The 18466-nt window shown below is 38.9% G+C and overlaps 1 protein-coding gene across 3 annotated transcripts in view; it reads left to right on the top strand.

Annotated features, from left to right (window-relative positions):
• Positions 1 to 17672, top strand: part of Esf1 (ESF1 nucleolar pre-rRNA processing protein homolog) — a 61016-nt gene extending 43344 nt beyond the window's left edge. Inside the window, exons 12-15 of one of the 3 annotated variants that reach the window (XR_011368720.1) lie at positions 9230 to 9306; positions 9890 to 10036; positions 10813 to 11895; positions 15866 to 17672. Coding sequence is in view for 1 of the 3 variants with exons in the window: in XM_070006729.1 (XP_069862830.1) it covers positions 9230 to 9306; positions 9890 to 10036; positions 10813 to 11106 (518 nt within the window). In the remaining 2 variants the exon portion in view is untranslated. Of the gene's footprint in view, positions 1 to 9229; positions 9307 to 9889; positions 10037 to 10812; positions 15104 to 15865 lie in introns of those variants that run through there. The other 2 variants (XR_011368721.1, XM_070006729.1) reach the window with 2 other exon arrangements.
• The last annotated feature ends 794 nt before the right edge of the window (positions 17673 to 18466 follow it).

Raw genomic sequence — 18466 nt, forward strand, 5'->3', positions numbered from 1 at the left:
GAAAAGGATGAGAGGAAATGGAGAGACTGGTTACCTTTTGTCCTATGCTTTGATATTTCTCTGTAATACTCAGATCTCTCCCTCTCTTTCTCTTTCTCCCCTGCCCCTCTTTCTGTCTCTGTCTTTCTCTCTGAAGAGATTATGGGGAAGTCAAAATGAGGTGAATTTGTATCGACATGCATATTTTTGAATTTATAGATGAAATTCTGCTCAAATATTCAAAAGCACCTATGTTCGTCTAGTCCTTTTTACATTTATCCTGTTTAGTTTTAACTAACAGCTAGTTTTTCTCTTACTCTCCCTTTTCTGAGTCCCTAAACTATTTGGTTTCTCATTTCCTGGATTCAGGAAACAGCCTTGTTTCCATTGTATATGTACCACTTATTCTTTCTGGAATGCTTTTATTCTTACCTTTTTGGTCTATGTAAATGTGTTTGGGAAGGTTTTGGCCATAGTTGGAAAAAATCAGTACAGAGACCACTGTAAGCATTTTTCCTTTCCCCTGATATTTATACCATACCCATGAACCCCAAAGACTTGCTCTTGGAGTGACTCCAAGCTAGCATTGTAAAGAGAGGGATTTTATGAAGTTTCCCGGCTTCTTGTCCCTCCAGACTAGTGGGCCAGAATAGTTCTCAACAGGAAAGTCAAAATTGCTTAAAATTATTTCCTGGTTGTTACAGCCATTTAGCACTGACATTTTATTGATGAAATGAATAAAGTCTATTATAGGATGTGAGATTCTTGGGAATTGGAAAGAGAAATGGAAACTTAGCATATTCTGCTTTTTATCATACCTGTGTAGTCATTTCTAGAAGATGATGGATTTTAGCCTTATCCTCTGGCTAAACCAAAGTTCATAATGGAGAAATTATAGTTTCCTTGTTCTCTGTCCAATGTGCCTCATTTGGCATGTGAATGGTCAGATTACAGAACTCAGAATAGGATTCAAAGAGTAAGTTAAATGGTTCCATGGCATAGAGAAGCCAGTTTCTTGGAATCAGCATATTTAAATTGTGTATTAGCATTCTCTAAAGTTAGTATCCCAAGTTCCAAGTGAGAGGTATAAGTACAGTTTGCTTGCTTTTGGTACACTTTTGATTCTAGACTATTTCTGAGGAAGAATTTTTTCTATCTGGTCTTAAGTAATAAGAGTTTTGTTCATTTATTTTAAAGAATAGAAAGGCACTTTTCCCCCCCAATATTGGGGATGGAACTCAAGATCTTGAGCTTGCTAGACAGGCATTCTAACACTTGAGCCCCCAGCACTCTTTTACTTTAGATTTTTTGTGTGTGTGATTGTTTTTTAAACATAAGGTGTCACATTTTTGCCCTTGCCAGACTCAGACTACAATTCTTCTGTCTATGGCCTCCTGTGTGCTAGAATGGCAAGTGTACTCCTGAGTTTCACTGAAATGGAGTCTTGCTAACTTTCTGCATGGGTTAACTTCAAACTGTGATCCTTCTGATTACCTTCCAAATGGCTAGGATTATAGGCATAAACCATTGCTCCTAGCCTCTGTACTGAGAATTTTATACATAAAATTTACTACTAAAAACATAGTGTCTTGCCATGTTTGTTTATCAGTAAGGATTTTGATTGTCTTATCACTTGCTAGGCACTCTGCTCAATTGGAGAGATGAGGTAATAATGCAAACAAAATTGCATCCCTCTAGAAGTGTGGTTTTAAGGAAGATGTGTTCACAGACAAAGAAGATTGCGAAAGTATGGTAAATGTTTTTTTAAAAAAAGAATAGGTAAGATAGAGGATAACTAGGAGGACAAAGGGAATGGGAAGATTTTTATATATGGTAAGCAAAGAATGCTTCCTTAAGGTGATGGAAGATATTGGAACTGAAACCCCTCCCCACCCCAAAAAAGAAGTACATAAAAGAGAGATGTAGTTGAATTATGAGTTATGTCAGGCAGACACAAAAATATCCCCCAGAAACTTGGTGAGCTACAGAGATCATTGGGTAAGGTAATCTTACATCTAGTTTCAATAATTTAGTGTGAGTTAAATGAGAAATAAGGAAATCAATATTGGGGCTAGAACTCAGGTCCTGGGCACTGTCTCTTAGCTTTTTCACTTCAGGCTGATGCTTTTCCACTTGAGCCACAGCTTCATTTCTAGCTTTTTAGTGGTTAATTGGAGATAAGGGCCTAACAGACTTCCCTAACCCAACTGGATTCAAACTGTAATCCTCAGACTTCAGCCCCCTGAGTAGCTAAGATTACAGATGTGAGCCACTGGCACCCTGATTTATTTGTTTGTTTTAATTTACTGTTTTTGTGGGTCGTTTTTTGGTGGTACTGAAATTTGGGGCCCTCATATTTGCTAGGCAAATGTTCTGCCAATTGAAACATAGCCCATTTTGCTTTAATTATATTTTAGATAAGGTCTCACATTTTTTGGCTTGGGCTAGACTGGACTTCAGTGCTCCTTACCTATGCCTCCCATAAAGGTGGGATTACAGGGCTGGGAAGGTGGCTCAGTGGTAGAGCGCTTGCCTTGCATGCATGAGGCCCTGGGTTCGATTCCCCAGCACCAGATAAGCAAAAAGAAAAAAAGCTGGAAGTGGCGCTGTGGCTCAAGTGGTAGAGCGCTAGCCTTGAGTGAAGAGCTGAGGGACAGCGCCCCGGCCCAGAGCTCAGGCCCCACGACCAGACCTAAATAAAAAAAAGCTAGGATTACAGATGTATACCATTGTGCCCAGCTATTTTCTGTTGTGATATAAAGCATAAACATTGATTTAATATTTTATACTCATGTTCCAACAGGACAATTAAGATATAAGCATGCTATAGCTCTAGGGAACATTTATTTAGAAGTATATGGTGGTGGTGGGGGGGGGGGCAGTAAGGCTTTATTAGTTGGATTTTAGTTCAAGTTGTGAGGGTTTTTCTTTAACCAAATAGCTCCAGTGATGTAAGTTGTATCAGCACAGTATTGCCTTCATTATTTGTCAAAATAAATAATTGTAGAACATTACAATATTGTCATTATGTAGGATTGTGAACTGGCTTCCAAAAATATTTAAGATAACAAATTTGACTTTTTAGCATTTGGAAAAATGTGTAGTTCAAGTTCTGCCATTAAACAAGACAAAGACATTGTAAAATAGGTGGACTGTGTACATTTATAACATATGCACCCTAGTAGTGGGCTTGCATTGTGACAAATACAAAGCTAAAAGTAAGCCCAGCCAAAAAGTAACATAGTAGAAGATTTATTACCTGTAGCAAGTAGACAGAACATGGGAGTTATTTCTAAATCAGTGCCTTTCTTTAACAAAGAAACAGGGATTTTTATTTGGAGAGATAATACAAAGCCCTTTAGAGATGGGCCATTCCTGAGCATGCTCAGTTTGAGGTCATAGTTCAAGGACAGATGACAGACATATTTGTGTACATTCTTAGTACAGTCATGGAGCATATGTTCAAAAAGTTAAAAGCCAGAATAGAACACTTTTGAGCTTGTTCAGCTAGCATCATAAAGATGGCAGACAGGAACACTTCTGGGCATGCTGTTAACTATAAAACATCTGACATGAAGTCTTGATTGGTATTTGACCTTTGAGCTATTAAAATCCATCTATGTATACTTTTTAATAGCATTTCCAGAAGGATGTAAGGTTTTTGTGTATGTGTGCCAATAGTGAGGTTTGTACTCTGGGCCTGGGCACTGTCCCTGAGTTTTTTTGGTCAAGACTAATATTTAATTACTAAAGCCACATCTCCACTCCAGATTGTTCATTGGAGATAAGAATCTTGGATTTGTTTGCCCAGGCTGCCTTTGAATTCAGCCTCCTGAATAGTAGGATTTACAGATACAAATACTTTTGTATTTTTGTGGCTCAGACTGATCTGAAACTCAAGATCCTCTTGTCTCAGCCTGCTAAATTCTGGGATTGCAGGCATATGCTACCATGTCCAGTTTAGGGGATACTGTTTCTTACTGTTCTTACTTATACTTTAATATTTTAGAACAGGAATTCCATTTCCCTGGTACTGTACATGTAATTTAAGTCTGAAAACTTTCCAGAGGGATGATACACTTTTTTAAAAAGTAGATGTACCCCTTTAATATTATCTTGTTAACAGTTCAGAAAGGATCTCTATACATTATTAATCTTTTGACTAAATAGTTCAGCATAGCAGATAATAAATTTTTGTGAGAAAAGAAATTTTTATCATGCTAAAATTGGGTATCCCTTTTAGTCTTGACAATCTTGGAGATTTCTTTTTTCTCCCTGCTGTAGTCAGCCTTTCATGTTATTTTTATGACTTTTCACCAGGTTGTTATAAAATCTGGAGCAGTTCATTGTGGGCTCTTTGAAATTATGTTCCACAGCTGTATGTGAGAATCTTTATCTCCTTTGTGCATTAATCATATGCAGCCTGGTGTTTCCCTTGCCACACAGTGATCCTTTGCATATGGCCTTTGTCCACTTCCTGCAGGGGGCTGCTTGAGAGCACAGTAGCAGAGGGTATAGAGTTGAGACATAGCTCTAAAACTTGGAACCTTGTTACCTACCTATAAAAATACATAACCTAGACAGAAACTTACAGTTTCAAGAAAGACGCATCATTCCCTAAAAACATTTTAGATAAGACTAAAGATTTTCACTTTGCAGAGAAGGGATGCCTTCCATAAATATTCTTTAAATGCCATGGAAGCACTGAGCATTGTGCTGGCAGCACACAGTGTTCAATCCACTGTGCATATTCTCTCACCAGTCTGCATGATCACAACAGGAACATGTGAAGCAGTCTCAAAAGCTTCTATTGACTTTGGTTCCTGCTTTCCTTATTATACGCCCTTACCTGCTGTGTTTGAACCATGATTGCATGTTTTGCATCTTTAATTTTGTTACTTTACAATCAAGTGTGTTCTAAGCTGAAAAGGCCATTACTGGGAGAATGACATTTGATTATGGTGGAAGGGGTGTGTGTTTTTAGGAGTGTCATTAGCGAGCCTGAGCCATAATGGTTGGGTGTGAACCATGATTCCCTCACTAAAATGGGACACAAGTACCAATCTGTGCTTTAATTTCTTCATCTGCAAAAATTAGAGTGACAGTAAATAATAAATCCATCACATAGCATTAAAGATGAATTGATACAATTAATTACAATTAACTTACATAATAGCACTGCTATATGGCACATAAAGAAAGTTACCTTATTATTGTGCATTAACTGCTCTCCTTATTTGCTAATCCATTAACCCATCATGATCCTAAAAGGTAGCTGTCATCATTTAAATCCCCATTTTACAGATAAGGGCACCAGCTCAAACTGCTACAACTAAAATATAGTAGGCTCAGCATTTAAACCAAGCCAACTGCTCCAGAGTTAAGTGCCCTTAGCTGCTGCACACTGTCTCTTGTTAGGGGCAAGGGCATCTCATCTAACAGCCTGCGTGCTTCACAAGTCCCTACATGTTCAGAAGTCCCTGCATCATTTATAGTAACACTCACTTGCAGCAAATTGTCCATATCTGTTTTACTTCTGGATAGGTAATCCCTAGTTGAGGTAATCTATTTAATAATGCTAAATGGATTTCTAGAAATACATTTTTATTCTGTGAGCAAAAGAAATCTCAAGAGGCAGTTGGAATTTAAGTTTGGATTTAAAAGGAGTTATAGCTAGAAATAAAAAAACAAACAGCATAGAAGTGTCTCAAGCCTTAAGCTGGATGAACAAACCTTAGATAGAACAATATCCAAGGACTGAGCCCTAAGAATGTGCAACCTTTACAAGGGAAGAAGGGAGGGAAGAACCAGCAAAGCAACAACAAGGGCCTGGTAAGGGAGGAGGAAGAGGGAGGTGGCCCACTAACTTGGTGGGAAAAAAAATGTGTCAAGACACATTTTGTTTGGTCATTTGGGTATTTGGGGTAGTTGTTGATGGTGGTGGTTTTTGTTTGGTTGGCTTTTGGTGGTACTGGGGTTTGAGATTTGAATGCAATGACCTTGCTGGGCAGGTGCTCTACCACTTCAGCCACTTCCCTAGGCTTTTGGCTTTAGTTATTTTTCAAAAACAGTCCAACTTTTTCTCTAGGCCCAGTCTTAGACTGTGATCCTACTTATCCTTCTTGGGTAGCTGAGATTACAGGCATGAACCACTGCACCTGGCTGGTTAGTTGTTTTTTAATTGGGAGATTCATGATTTCTATGTGCTGATGTAAGTATAGTAGAGTAGAAAAGGAAAATAAATGATGCAAGGGAAAAAGGGAATAATTACTAGAATAGTATATGAGAGGTAATAAGAGAGGTAAGACCCATAATTCAAATGATAGAACTGGTTTACATCATGCATGCAAGTAATAATCAGAGTAACAACCCATATTTAAATATTGCTTATTGTGTAGCAAGCACTGTTCTAAGCACTCACCTTTTTTAGTTTATTTAATACAGAAACCTTAGAGTGCACTCTGTCACTGAGAAGTTAAATTAATTAGACCTCTAGTTAAGGCCCAGCTTTATACTGGGTTTATACTGGGTTTCAAATCCATTTTCCTGTACAACAGAGAATACTTGTTGTGGAATCTTTTAAAGCTCACTTTTGATTGCATTTGTTTTCTTAACAAATAAGAAGTGATGTGGTCAGCTGAGATCAGGGTGCAGGTGACATGAATTTTAGGTGCTAACTTCCCTATCACTCTGACCACTTTTCCTTTTCCTGTCTCTGCTGAGTCTCAAGGCCTGCCTGCTACAAATTTACCATTCTTTCATGAAACATAATAGACATTCAGTTAACATTTGTGAGAATGATAAAAATCATTGAGTTTTTTAATCTCTGTTGTTTTGTTTTTTTTGGGGGGTCCAGTCGTGGGGCCTGAACTCTGGGCCTGGGCGCTGTCCCTCAGCTCTTCAGCTCAAGGCTAGCGCTCTATCACTTGAGCCACAGCGCCACTTCCGGCTTTTTGCTTATGTGGTGCTGAGGAATCGAACCCAGGGCCTCATGCATGCAAGGCAAGCACTCTACCATTGAGCCATCGTACCAGCCCTAATCTCTGTTTCTGTTACCTTTTTTTTTTTTTTTTTGAGACTCTTTGGTTGATTTTCTTTGGTGTAGGGCCTTTGACTTGGTAGATAAGCTCTCTACAACTGAGCTATACCCCCTAAGTCCTTAACTGTTAATATTATTAATGGGTGACATAAGATCTTTAAATAGGAAAGTCAGGTAGTTTATAATAGTAGCAGCCATTTTTTTTTGTTACTGTTTTGTCGGCCCTGAGGCTTGAACTGGGGGCCTGGGTGCTACCTGAGCTTTGATGCTTTACCACTTTGAGCCACAGCTCCATTTCTGGTTTTTCTGGTAGTTAATTGGAGACAAGAATCTCATGGCCTTTACTGCCCCAGCTGGCTTTGAACCATGATCCTCAGGTCTCAGCCTTCTGAGTCACCAGCACCCAGCCAACTATTTGTTTGTAATGTGAAAATCCATAAATTTTCAGAAATTGGGGAAAATGACACTACACCTATGTTCAGCAGTTATTACCATTTGCCATTTGTATTATCTGTGTTCTTCAGTATTTGAATAGTCACAGTTATTCAGGGAGTTTTATAGCATTGTATGTACATACAGTACTCTCTCTCTCTCTCTCTCTCTCTCTCTCTCTCTCTCTCTCTCTCTCTCTCTCTCTTAGATTCAGTCAAGGCTTACACAATCATGTTATCTTCGGTACATTCTAATGTACAAGACTATATACTTTTTTTCCTTTATAAACCATTGCCTTTTCCAGAGCCCATGTTAGTGGGCTAATGTTTCATATTCTACTTTGTAGTAGTTTTTTGTCCCTCCCTCTGCCCCTGTATTTGTGATAAGCTTGAATTTAGAATAGCATAGTCATTCACCCCAAATCATACTGAATATTTTTTGAAAGGATATTTCATAAGTCAATGCTATATTTTTTGTATTATATTACATATCACTTAAGGTCAGATTGTCCAAATAACTGCTTAATTAAAGTAGTGCCCAGGAGAGGATTTTAGGGTCTACTAAGGCACTTGCAGGCTTATACTTGGAGTTAAAGGGATACATGCCTAGAAGTACAATAAGACAGCCTGGTTGTTTTTCTGTACTGTGAGGCCTCATAGCAATCTGCTCAGTGAGATAGCTCAGATGTAAGGAGACCAGTAGTCCCTGTTGCCTGAGATTCCCATGTCCCAAATAGGAACGGATATCATTCTAGTGGCTCCTCCACAGAGCTTTCAGAGCTCTTTATGCCACACTTCATACCACTGACAAGAGTCACTGCTTCAAGGGAAAACCAAAGTTATGAGTGTTTAAAGTCTTCAATCAGAAGCCACATCACCATAAGTAGTTTCCTGATCATACAGCCAGAAAGTTAGCTGAAGATCAAATTTTTCTTGGAGAGCTACCTCACCAGTGGCTCACGCCTGTAATCCTAGCTACTCAGGAGGCTGAAATCTGAGGATTGTGGTTCAAAGCCAGCCTGGGCAGGAAGTCTGTGACACTTTTATCTCCAATTAAGCACCCAAAAGCCAGAAGTGGAGCTATCTGTGGTTTGAGTGGTAGAGCCCTAACTTTGAGCAGAAAAGTTTAGGGACAGTGTCCAGGTCTTGAGTTCAAGCCCTAGGACTGGTGCACACACTCCTGTGTATGTGGGCGCGTGTGCACACACACACACACACAGAGATAAAAATGGTCTTGGAGAACTTATACTTTCAGGTGGTTACTATCAAGTTATTTTTGTAAAGGTGAGTTCTAACATCCAGTATTTTCTTCATCTTCTTTTCTGTCATGTCTAAGAGGTAATTTTCCAGAATGGAACAAGATGCCTAGTGTAAGTTTTTGAGTAATCTCATCTTACTTCACTATAAAAGTATTAAGCCATTGTTTTCTGCTGTTTGTGTGTAGCATAGTGACTTGTTGGTTATTTTAATTGGTTTGGTTTTGAGATAGGGTCTCAATGTGTAGCCCAGACTGGCCTTGAACTTGTAGTCCTCTTCCCTCGGCCTCCTGAATGCTAAAATTAAAAAAGGCATTGGCCATCATGCCTTTCAGACTTTTCTTCTTGATACTATTCAGCCATGCCATCTAAAAGTACTGTATTAATTATTCACACTCCAGCCTTCTTTTGGTACTATGATTTTTCTTCCTTTAGTTTTGACACATAAGATTATTCCTAGATATAATGTGAACAGATTGTTGTCCTATGATTTTTAACCCTCTCATGTTGATTTGTTATGTCAGGTATGAAGAAAAAATCAATGAAATCTTCAAAAGATAGCCCATCTCCTGAGGAAGAAGCTGAATTAGAAAAGCAAAAGGTAGAACATGGTCATTGTTACATACATAATAGATAATCAGTACATGCAGTTAAATGAAATTGTGCACAAGAATTTTTATTGTCTTCAATTTCAAGAATAACCCATATCAGCAATGAGATTAATAATACATAACTAAATATCTTAGTAACATAGTGTTTAATATTACATTTTATCAAGCATTATGGCAAAAAGCAAAAGAAAATCTGGTTATTAAAATACACATCTGGAAAATATAATTTGCATCACAAAATAAATCTAGTGTCATATGCTGGGTTGAATGTTATTATTGTAAAAGAACAAGGTAAAAAAATTTATATTGAACAGAGTTGGGAACTCTTATTCCTGTAGTATATTAATTGGCTACAATAAGTGAATTGAAGTCTGGTTTTTAAGTAAAAGCTGTCATCTCTCTCATATTCCTGATTCTAATACATCACTTTCTGTGAGTGAACCTGGCTAGCTACTTGTACTTGCAGCTTAATGGCTCTTTCTATTCACTATTCATCATATATAAATAATACTTTTAAAGTAACAGTGGGGAAAAAACTCAGTTATACATCCCAACTTTTTTCCCTCTCTGCAGGCTGAAATGGCTTTACTTGTGATGGATGAGGAAGAAGATGGTAAGAAACACTTCAATTACAGCAAGATTGTGGAGCACCAGAATCTGAGCAAAAAGAAGAAAAAACAGCTTATGAAAAAGAAAGAATTAATAGAGGATGACTTTGAGGTAACCAAGAATATAAGTCATTAGCCTCTAAAGAGAGTTGAGGTGCTGCTTGGTGGTAGTGCACTTGCCTAGCCTGTGCAAGATCTGGGTTCAGTCCCCAGCATCATTATACAGTTTCACATTTGCTTCAGTTATACTGAAGTTTGTTGATGTATTGATTTCCTTACGGAAAAAAAAGCAAAATATCTTTATCTAAGTCACTCTTGGTCACTACTTATTTTTTGCACCAAGGTTAAAGTTTCTTGAAATGTACTAAGAATGCAGTAACTTTACATAAAACGGCAGCAGGAGTATGTTTCCATTGCTTATTTATATATTCCAGGAATTAATTTTGTACTATAAGCAAGGGAAACCTTCCTTTAGGAATCACCCCTACCAGTTCAAAGTAGTCATTGTCATTGTAGGCTGTAACATACACACACACACACATACATAAGTACATAGCACATGTGCTCACACTACTCTAGATCCCTTTCAAATAAGTGGTTGCCATTTGATGACAGCAGCACACACTGCATATCATACAATGTGGAATTCCAGGGGTTCGACTTAAAATTCCACAAACTTTAATTTGTGGAATTGGGGAGAATAATGGAAGGGGTGGCATCGCTCAAGATGCATTGTACTCACAATCTGACTTTAACTGAAATGCCTGTATACAACTACTTAACTTTTTTAGTGTGGAAAAACATTTCTAATACATGAGGACAAACTGCTGATCTTCTATCTTATGACCAACACCTCACCACCTTTATTTACTCCTTTTAAATTTTCAGGTAAATGTTAGTGATGCACGGTTTCAAGCAATGTACACTTCCCACTTGTTCAATGTGGATCCCTCAGATCCTAACTTCAAGAAAACAAAAGCAATGGAAAAGATCCTGGAGGAGAAAGCTCGCCAAAGAGAACTAAAAGAACAAAAACTTATTCAGACAATAAAGAAAAAGGAGAGTGAGATTGAAAATGCACCACAGAAGAAGTCCATTGATCCTGCCTTGTCAATCCTGATCAAATCTGTAAAAAACAAAACAGAACAATTTCAAGCAAGAAAAAAACAGAGAGTCAAATAACCTGATATTGTTTCTTTGGACTGAGAATGGATTCTCCTAAATTGTGCAGAAAAAGCAGAGGGACTATCAGGACTGTGAACAAGTTATAAAGTTTGTTCCCATACCAGCCTGTTGTACCTAATTAGGGATACACTGACTTTAATACACGTTTTCACAGATTAACCACAAGTTTCCAGAATTATAAGGTATATAGGATTTATATAATTTAGAAGTTAATTTTTTGCTAGTAGAAAATTACTCTAAATTACCTGGACTGGTTTTTGTTGTTATATTGGCAGTGAGGCTTGAACTCAAGGCTTGAGCTTTTTCACTCAAGACTGGTGCTCTAGCACTTGATCCACAGCAGTTCTACTTCCAAATTTTGGGTGGTTAATTGGAGAAGAGTCTTACAGACCTTATTGCCCTGGCTGGCTTCAAACCATGATCCTTAGATTAAGAAGACTGGTTTTTACAACCTATGTAAAATTAGAGCAACACCTATTCTTAATTCTGTAGAAAATATGTCATGTAATACATTAACTTCTCCAGAAATAATGTAGATTTATAAAGCTACCAAGATAATTTATTTTTCTATCTATAAAACTCAGAAGCTAAAAACTTTTTCTTGCCATGTTTTATATTTAGTAGTTTTGTTTATGGATTTAATTTATGAAATTTATAAAACCACAAAGTGCTATTTGGCATAGAACTACTTTGTTTCATTTTATGAACTTGGAGTAAACTAGTCTCTGGAAAAATACCTGAAATGTGATACTGAGGATGACTCCACTCCATAAAAAGTAGCTCCAGGTTTGTATGGCTTACAGTGCTTGAAATGTTCATGAGCTCTGCAGTGGTCTTGCTGTTTGTAGCCGCAGAACAATTCTGTCCTTCAGATTTTTTTTTAATTGTGAAAATACTGTACAGAGGGCAAAATACTGTACATGGGCAAGATAATGAGTACATTTCTTATCAAGCATTATAGCCTCCTCCTTTGTTTCCCCTTCCCATCCATTCCCATCCTCCCCCAGTTCCCCAATCCTCCCTCCTCCCTCCCCCCCCCCCCCGCACCAAAGTTGTAAAGTTCGTTTTCGACATAACGACTTGTACATGTCATTGTTACAATGGATCCACCTGTATCCCTACTTAAACCATTTGTTTTTTCCCTTCCCCTGTCCTTCAGATTTTTAGAATGCTCTAAAAGGGTATCAACCCTCAAGAAAATGTTAATTCTTTTTAAAAATTAAAATGTACCTTCCAGGCCTTAACACCCTTGGATCTCATCTGGTCTAGACTTTATGAACTATTAATTGACCACTTGGTCAGGAAAATTAGATGTACTATACACAAGTAAACATAAAACCCAAAAAGATTGGTACAAACTACAAATAAAGTACCTTCTGAAAGGCAGTACATGTTTCTAGGTTTATAGTTACTAGTAAAGTTGATACTGATAATAAAAATTCAGTCTTAGCCAGGCACCTGTGGCTCACGCCTGTAATCCTAGCTACTGAAGAGGCTGAGATCTGAGGATCACGGTTCAAAGCCAGCCAGGCAGGAAAGTCCGTAAAACTCTTATCTCCAATAAACCACCAGAAAACCGGAAGTAGCACAGTGGCTCAATCGGTAGAGCACTCACCTTGAGCTGAAGAGTACAGGGACAGCACCTAAACCCAGAGTTCAAGCCCCACGACTGACAAAATAAATAAATAAATAAAAATTCGGTCTTACCAATGTAGCATATTTTTAAGAGATGTAAAACTAGGAATAATAATAAGGAAGTATAAATAGTTTCTAAATGGGGAAGCATAAAAAATACATTTAAATGTCTTGTTATACTAGGTAGAAAAATGTGGTAGAAAAATATAGAGTAACCAACAGAATCATATCTTTAGAAAGAACTGGTATTGTTAAGTTATCACTGCTACTGGTGTGCACATATATACACACAAACTCTGTACATCAGCGATTAGGCCATAGTACAAATCATTGAAGAGATCAGAGCAGCAGGAGAGCATTTGTGTACATGGTTCTCGGAACTGTGTATACATGAAATAGTGGCTGTTCTCTAGTATTTTTTGTCTCCATCTTCCATATTTAATAGAACCATTTACTTGAGTATTAAGTTTTTTCATAAAAATTTACCCATTCTGTTTTGGAGCTTGTAGAAATCTTTGTCAGCACTCTAGTAAAATGTATCTAAATGCAATAACTAGAGCTTGAGCAGCCATCTTGGATCTTTAAAACAAAAGTATTTTAGTACCAGGGATAAAGTAAGGAGTAGTAAATTGGAAGGAGTTGGATCACTGAGGGATTTGTAGAGCTTAACCACCATTTCAGCCATGGGCTGTCTTTTTTCAAAACTTTTGTGGGTTAGAAAGGTTAAATTCTGCCCTGTTTAAGCCCCTGTCAACTTACTGTCCCATCTACGTCTCTGAATACAATAACAAAATAACAGCGGTGCCTGGCTATAATCTACCCTGTCCTATTTTGTGCCTCTTTTCCGATAATTTCTTCTCACACACTCATCCTGAGCTCCTGGGCACTGTTCCTTAGCTTTTTTGCTCAAGACTTTACCACTTGAGCCACATCTCCACTTCTAGATTTTTTTGGTGTTTAATTGGAGATAAGATCATCAGATCTCAGCCTCCTTAGTAGCTAGGATCACAGGTATGAGCCACCAGGGATTGGCTTCTCATTCTTAAAGGAAGTTTCTTCTCTTGCTTTGTGGTCAGACTCTTTGCAACTTGAAATAATTAGAATAGGATGCTCAATATTGTAAGATTCCCAGATTTTTGGATGTGGACCTGAGTCAAAAGAAATGAGACTAGCTCCCTTCAAAAGCAGCTGGGACACTTTGTTCTACAAGCACTACTGGCATTAGAGTCATTAACTATTTTCAGCATTTCTGGGTTCACATTATCACCTTCCTCTAAAAGTTTATAAAGGAGCAGTTGCCAAAAGCAAGCAAGAATCAGGCACATGAGAAAATGTAAAAGTGGGAGTCTGTGCCCAACCTTAACTGCAGGTTCTACATTACCCAAGTTTTGCCAAAATGAGGAGGTAAAATCTTCACTGTTCCACTGTAAGTCAGGGCCAAAACAAATAGACTGACCAATTCTGTTGTGTCAGGAAAAATTGGGAGAGATGCCTGCATGGGCCTTACAAGTTGTTTCTGTCAACTTTTAAAAATTACAGTCATTTGAACAAGTGTTGGTCAGGATGAGGGGGAGGGGGAACTAACCCTATTGCACTGTTAATGGGAATGTAAACTAATACAACCATTTTGGACAGCAGTCCAGAGGATCCTCAGGAAAACTGAACATGGGATCTTCCCGACAATCCAGCCATACCACTCCAGGGCAGATGCCCAGACATCACAAGCCAGGGTATCATAAAGACACTTGCACATCCATGTTCATTGCTGCACTAACCACAATAGCCAAGTTAGGGAAACAGTCTAGATGCCCTACACTAGATGAGTGGGTCCCAAAAATTGTGCAATCTATACACAATGGAATTTTACACAGCCATTAGAAAGAATAATATGTTGTCTGCAGGGGAATGGATGGACCTAGAACAAATCGGAGCTCAGAGAAACAAACAGTGCATGTTTTCTCACATGTGGAATCTATATCTAAAATTCCTGGAGGTATGACAAATTATATAAGACTCTGGGCACTCACATACAGACCAAGGGAAAATACTGTTAGGGGAGGAGCACAAAGGCACAATGACTGCATCTGACTGTACAAAATAATATTTATCGGGCTGGGAAGATGGCTCAGTGGTAGAGCGATTGCCTTGCATGCCTGAGGCCCTGGGTTCGATTCCTCAGCACCACATAAGCAAAAAGAAAAAAGCCGGAAGTGGCGCTATGGCTCAAGTGGTAGAGCGCTAGCCTTGAGCTGAAGAGCTGAGGGACAGCGCCCAGGCCCAGAGTTCAGGCCCCACGACCGGACCCCAAAAAAAAAACAAAAAAAAAAAAAAAAAAAAAAAAAAAAAAAAAACAAAATAATATTTATCAAAATGAACTTCAGGAAATGGAAACAAGGGGGTTTTGTTATGTTTGTTTTCTTTTTGTCTTGTTCATTTGTTTATCTGTCTTTGGGATGGCAAGAGGGTACCAGGAATGGAGGAACAAAGGGTAAACAAATGCAACAGTGGTGTCACTAGACACTTGAACTATATAACTTGTGGGTGGGGACAGGAGGGAAAAACTGGGAGAGAGTGAGGGAAGGGATGACACTGTCCAAAAGGAAATGTACTCATTACCTGACTTACATAACTAACCCCTCTGTACATTAAACATACCAGAAAAAAAAATCCATCTTAATTATCAATATATTTTATCTTGGAGCAAAAAGTTAATGTAACTTTGAAGTATGCTTCAAAAAGGTTTTATAATGAGCAAAGGCTAAAGTGATCAGTAAAAATCCATATTATCAGACTATACTAACAATTAGAAAGACATTTTAGTTACAATTAGAAAAACTAAAAGATGGTATAGGTTGGTTTTTCTTCCTCCTTTCTTCTCCTGGAGATGGAGTCTTGCTTTTGTTTTAAGGAACCAAAATGGCTGCTAGAGGTGTAGCTACTACATTTGAGTTCCAGGCAATAGAGGAAGAAGGGAAGACAATAGAAGACAAATTTTAGTAGTGTATTGACTTCAAAGATTCTTAGAAATTGTCATTTGCTTCCACATAAAGTTGCAAAGGAAAATTAGTAACATACCTCCCACCTCCCTCTCTTCTTTCTTCCTTTTTTTCTTTTCTCTTAGTGTCAACAACTGAAAATGCCCTTTTGTGTATATGTGTGAAGCAAGAAAAGCATTGGTGATTAGAAATGTCATCCTGCTCTTCAGTAAACCTCACCAAAGCTGTATTTAATCATCAGTACTAACTCAGGACAGCAATATGACCAGAGGTACTCAAGAAAACGGGTAAATCCAGGAAAAACAAAATGAACAAACAGCAGAGCTGAGGCACTGAAGCAGATAGATCAATGATCTACACAGTGAGCCAAGACCTGTGGCAGCCCTATCCTGTTGTTCTAAATCAGTATCATTAGGAATCAGTATGAAAAATGTAAGTCAGACATGAAGAGGTATAAGGTTACAGTTGTGCTGTAGTTTGCATGTGACTTGTTCCCCAAATGTTGGAAGCTTGGTCTTTGTGCCAGTATGGAGAAGTGACAGACTTTATGAGCGGGGACCCAGTGTGAGAGAATAATGCAGGTATGTGTCACCATGTTCTTGTCTTTTCATGTAATTCTGTATGCGCTCTTGTGCTGACTCTTCCGTGAGAACTTCATCTGAGACTAACATAGCAGGCTTCCCAAGCTTGGACTGTGGGCCTCTGAGACTGAACTAAATAAAACTTTGTCGTAAGATACAATACCCAGCTGGATGCCAGTGGTTCATGCTTGCAATTGTAACTACTCAGGCAGCTCAGTGCCTAGGACCTGAGTTCAAGCCCCAGGACCAGCACAAAAATAAAAAGTAAGCCTTACGTATTTTTTGCTATAGCAACAGGCAACAGTCTTAAGATAGGTTGAAAACACCACAAGGACTGACTTCTAAAATAACTCAGAGATGAGATAAGCAGAAATGATTAGGTCTGCGACTCTGTGCACTGTCCTTGAGCTAGTTTTGTTAAAAGCTAGCACTCTACCACTTAAGTCAGATTTGGATTTTCAAGCTTTCTGGTGGATAATTGGAGTCAAGAGCTTCACAGACTTGGTTGCCCAGGCAGTCTCTGAATCATGATCTTCAGGTCTTAGCCTCCTAAGTAGGATTACAGGTGTGAACTATCAGCATCTGGCCTGATTTCTGTTTGTTTAACTTCTCAAATATTTGAATGACTTCCAGTGGCTTATGACATTTTGTTTCTCTTATATATTTTGAACTTCTAAAAATAATCCCAAATGTCACATTGATGCATAGACACTAAGGTGGTTAAAAGAACAAAGCAATGGATACGCTGGTGGTTTTTAGAGTTGTTTTGGACGTTTCTTCTTGTACTGAAGCCACAGGATGGATGCTATTCTTCTACATCTTTGGCAAGGAGAGATGAATAAACGGGGAAGGAGGGGTGGGTGGAGGGCAGATGGCAAATGAAATAGCTTTGTCAGATGTAGATACAACAGAGGTTCCAGGCTCCCCTGGAGTCAGAGGTGCTCATTAAATCTCCAGGTAAAGTGTGGAGTAAGTGCTGAATTTGTATTAGTGTGAGAAAAACAAAGCAAAGCAAAGGAGATGGCTTTCTGTCAATTTTGTGAGAATTGATTTTCTGAAGTCATTGGTTTGGCCATGTAGTTCGGCCCTTTTTGATTACATTTTAGTACATCCTTCTGCTTCACTTTAATCAAGCCATCCTATTAGAAATTCCTTGAGTTTTAGTTACATTTGTTGATGAAGCCACATCCTTTTCCAGATTGTGAACCTGAGCTCAACCAATCTGAGCAGAGCAGCAAGGGCCTGCTGACTTAGGGCTAAAACGGGACCGCCTGGCTTCTCCGTGCGCTTACTTGCCAGATTTTTTGGTCAATGGCGTACTCTTCTGCAGAAATAAACTTTGCCTTGCTGAGTTCCTTTTGAGTTGGTGTCCTTATTCCTACATGACATCCCAACATACAGAGCCATTTCTAACAGTTAGTCAAGGTCCTGCAGGAAGCAAATCGCCACAGAGTGTTCAATGAGGATGGTGCAGTGCAAAGATTACCCGCAAAATGACAGTGCAGCAAAGATCAGCAGCAGTAGAGAAGGCTGTGACCTCTCCAATGCTGGAGGGCTTTGGGGAGAGCTCCAGTGAGCTGCCACTATGGAGCCAAGTCATCGTGAGTGAGCCTGCTCCTAACACTTGTGGAACCTAGGCAGTGTGTGCAGGTAAGTTATTAAATTACAGCCATGCAGGAGAAAAAAGAAAGTCCCGATTGGTGGTGCTCAACAATTTCCCTGGTGTATGTAATTTCCTTCTGTCATGCTGATTTTAAACTACAACCAGGGGCTGGGAATGTGGCTTAGTGGTAGAGTGCTTGTCTAGCATGCATGAAGCCCTGGGTTAAATTCCTCAGTACCACATAAACAGAAAAAGCCAGAAGTGGCACTGTGGCTCAAGTAGTAGAATGCTAGTCTTGAGCAAAAGAAGCTCAGGGACAGTGCCCACGCCCTGAGTTCAAGCCCTAGGTCTGGCAAAAAAAAAAACTATAAACAGGAGTCATGACTTAAAAAGAAGTAGAATGACCAGCCAGGAATGAAAGACCAGCCAGGAATGAAAAAGCCAAGAAAGAGCATGAGGCTCTGAGTTCCAGTACTGCTCCACCCCCCCCCCCACCCCCCCACACAAACATTATGAGCTGGCTCCAGCACATCACTGGACTG

This window comes from Dipodomys merriami, unplaced genomic scaffold, assembly GCF_024711535.1.
Source record: "Dipodomys merriami isolate MVZ:Mamm:240054 unplaced genomic scaffold, mDipMer1.0.p SCAF_7, whole genome shotgun sequence".
Taxonomy (NCBI): domain Eukaryota; kingdom Metazoa; phylum Chordata; class Mammalia; order Rodentia; family Heteromyidae; genus Dipodomys; species Dipodomys merriami.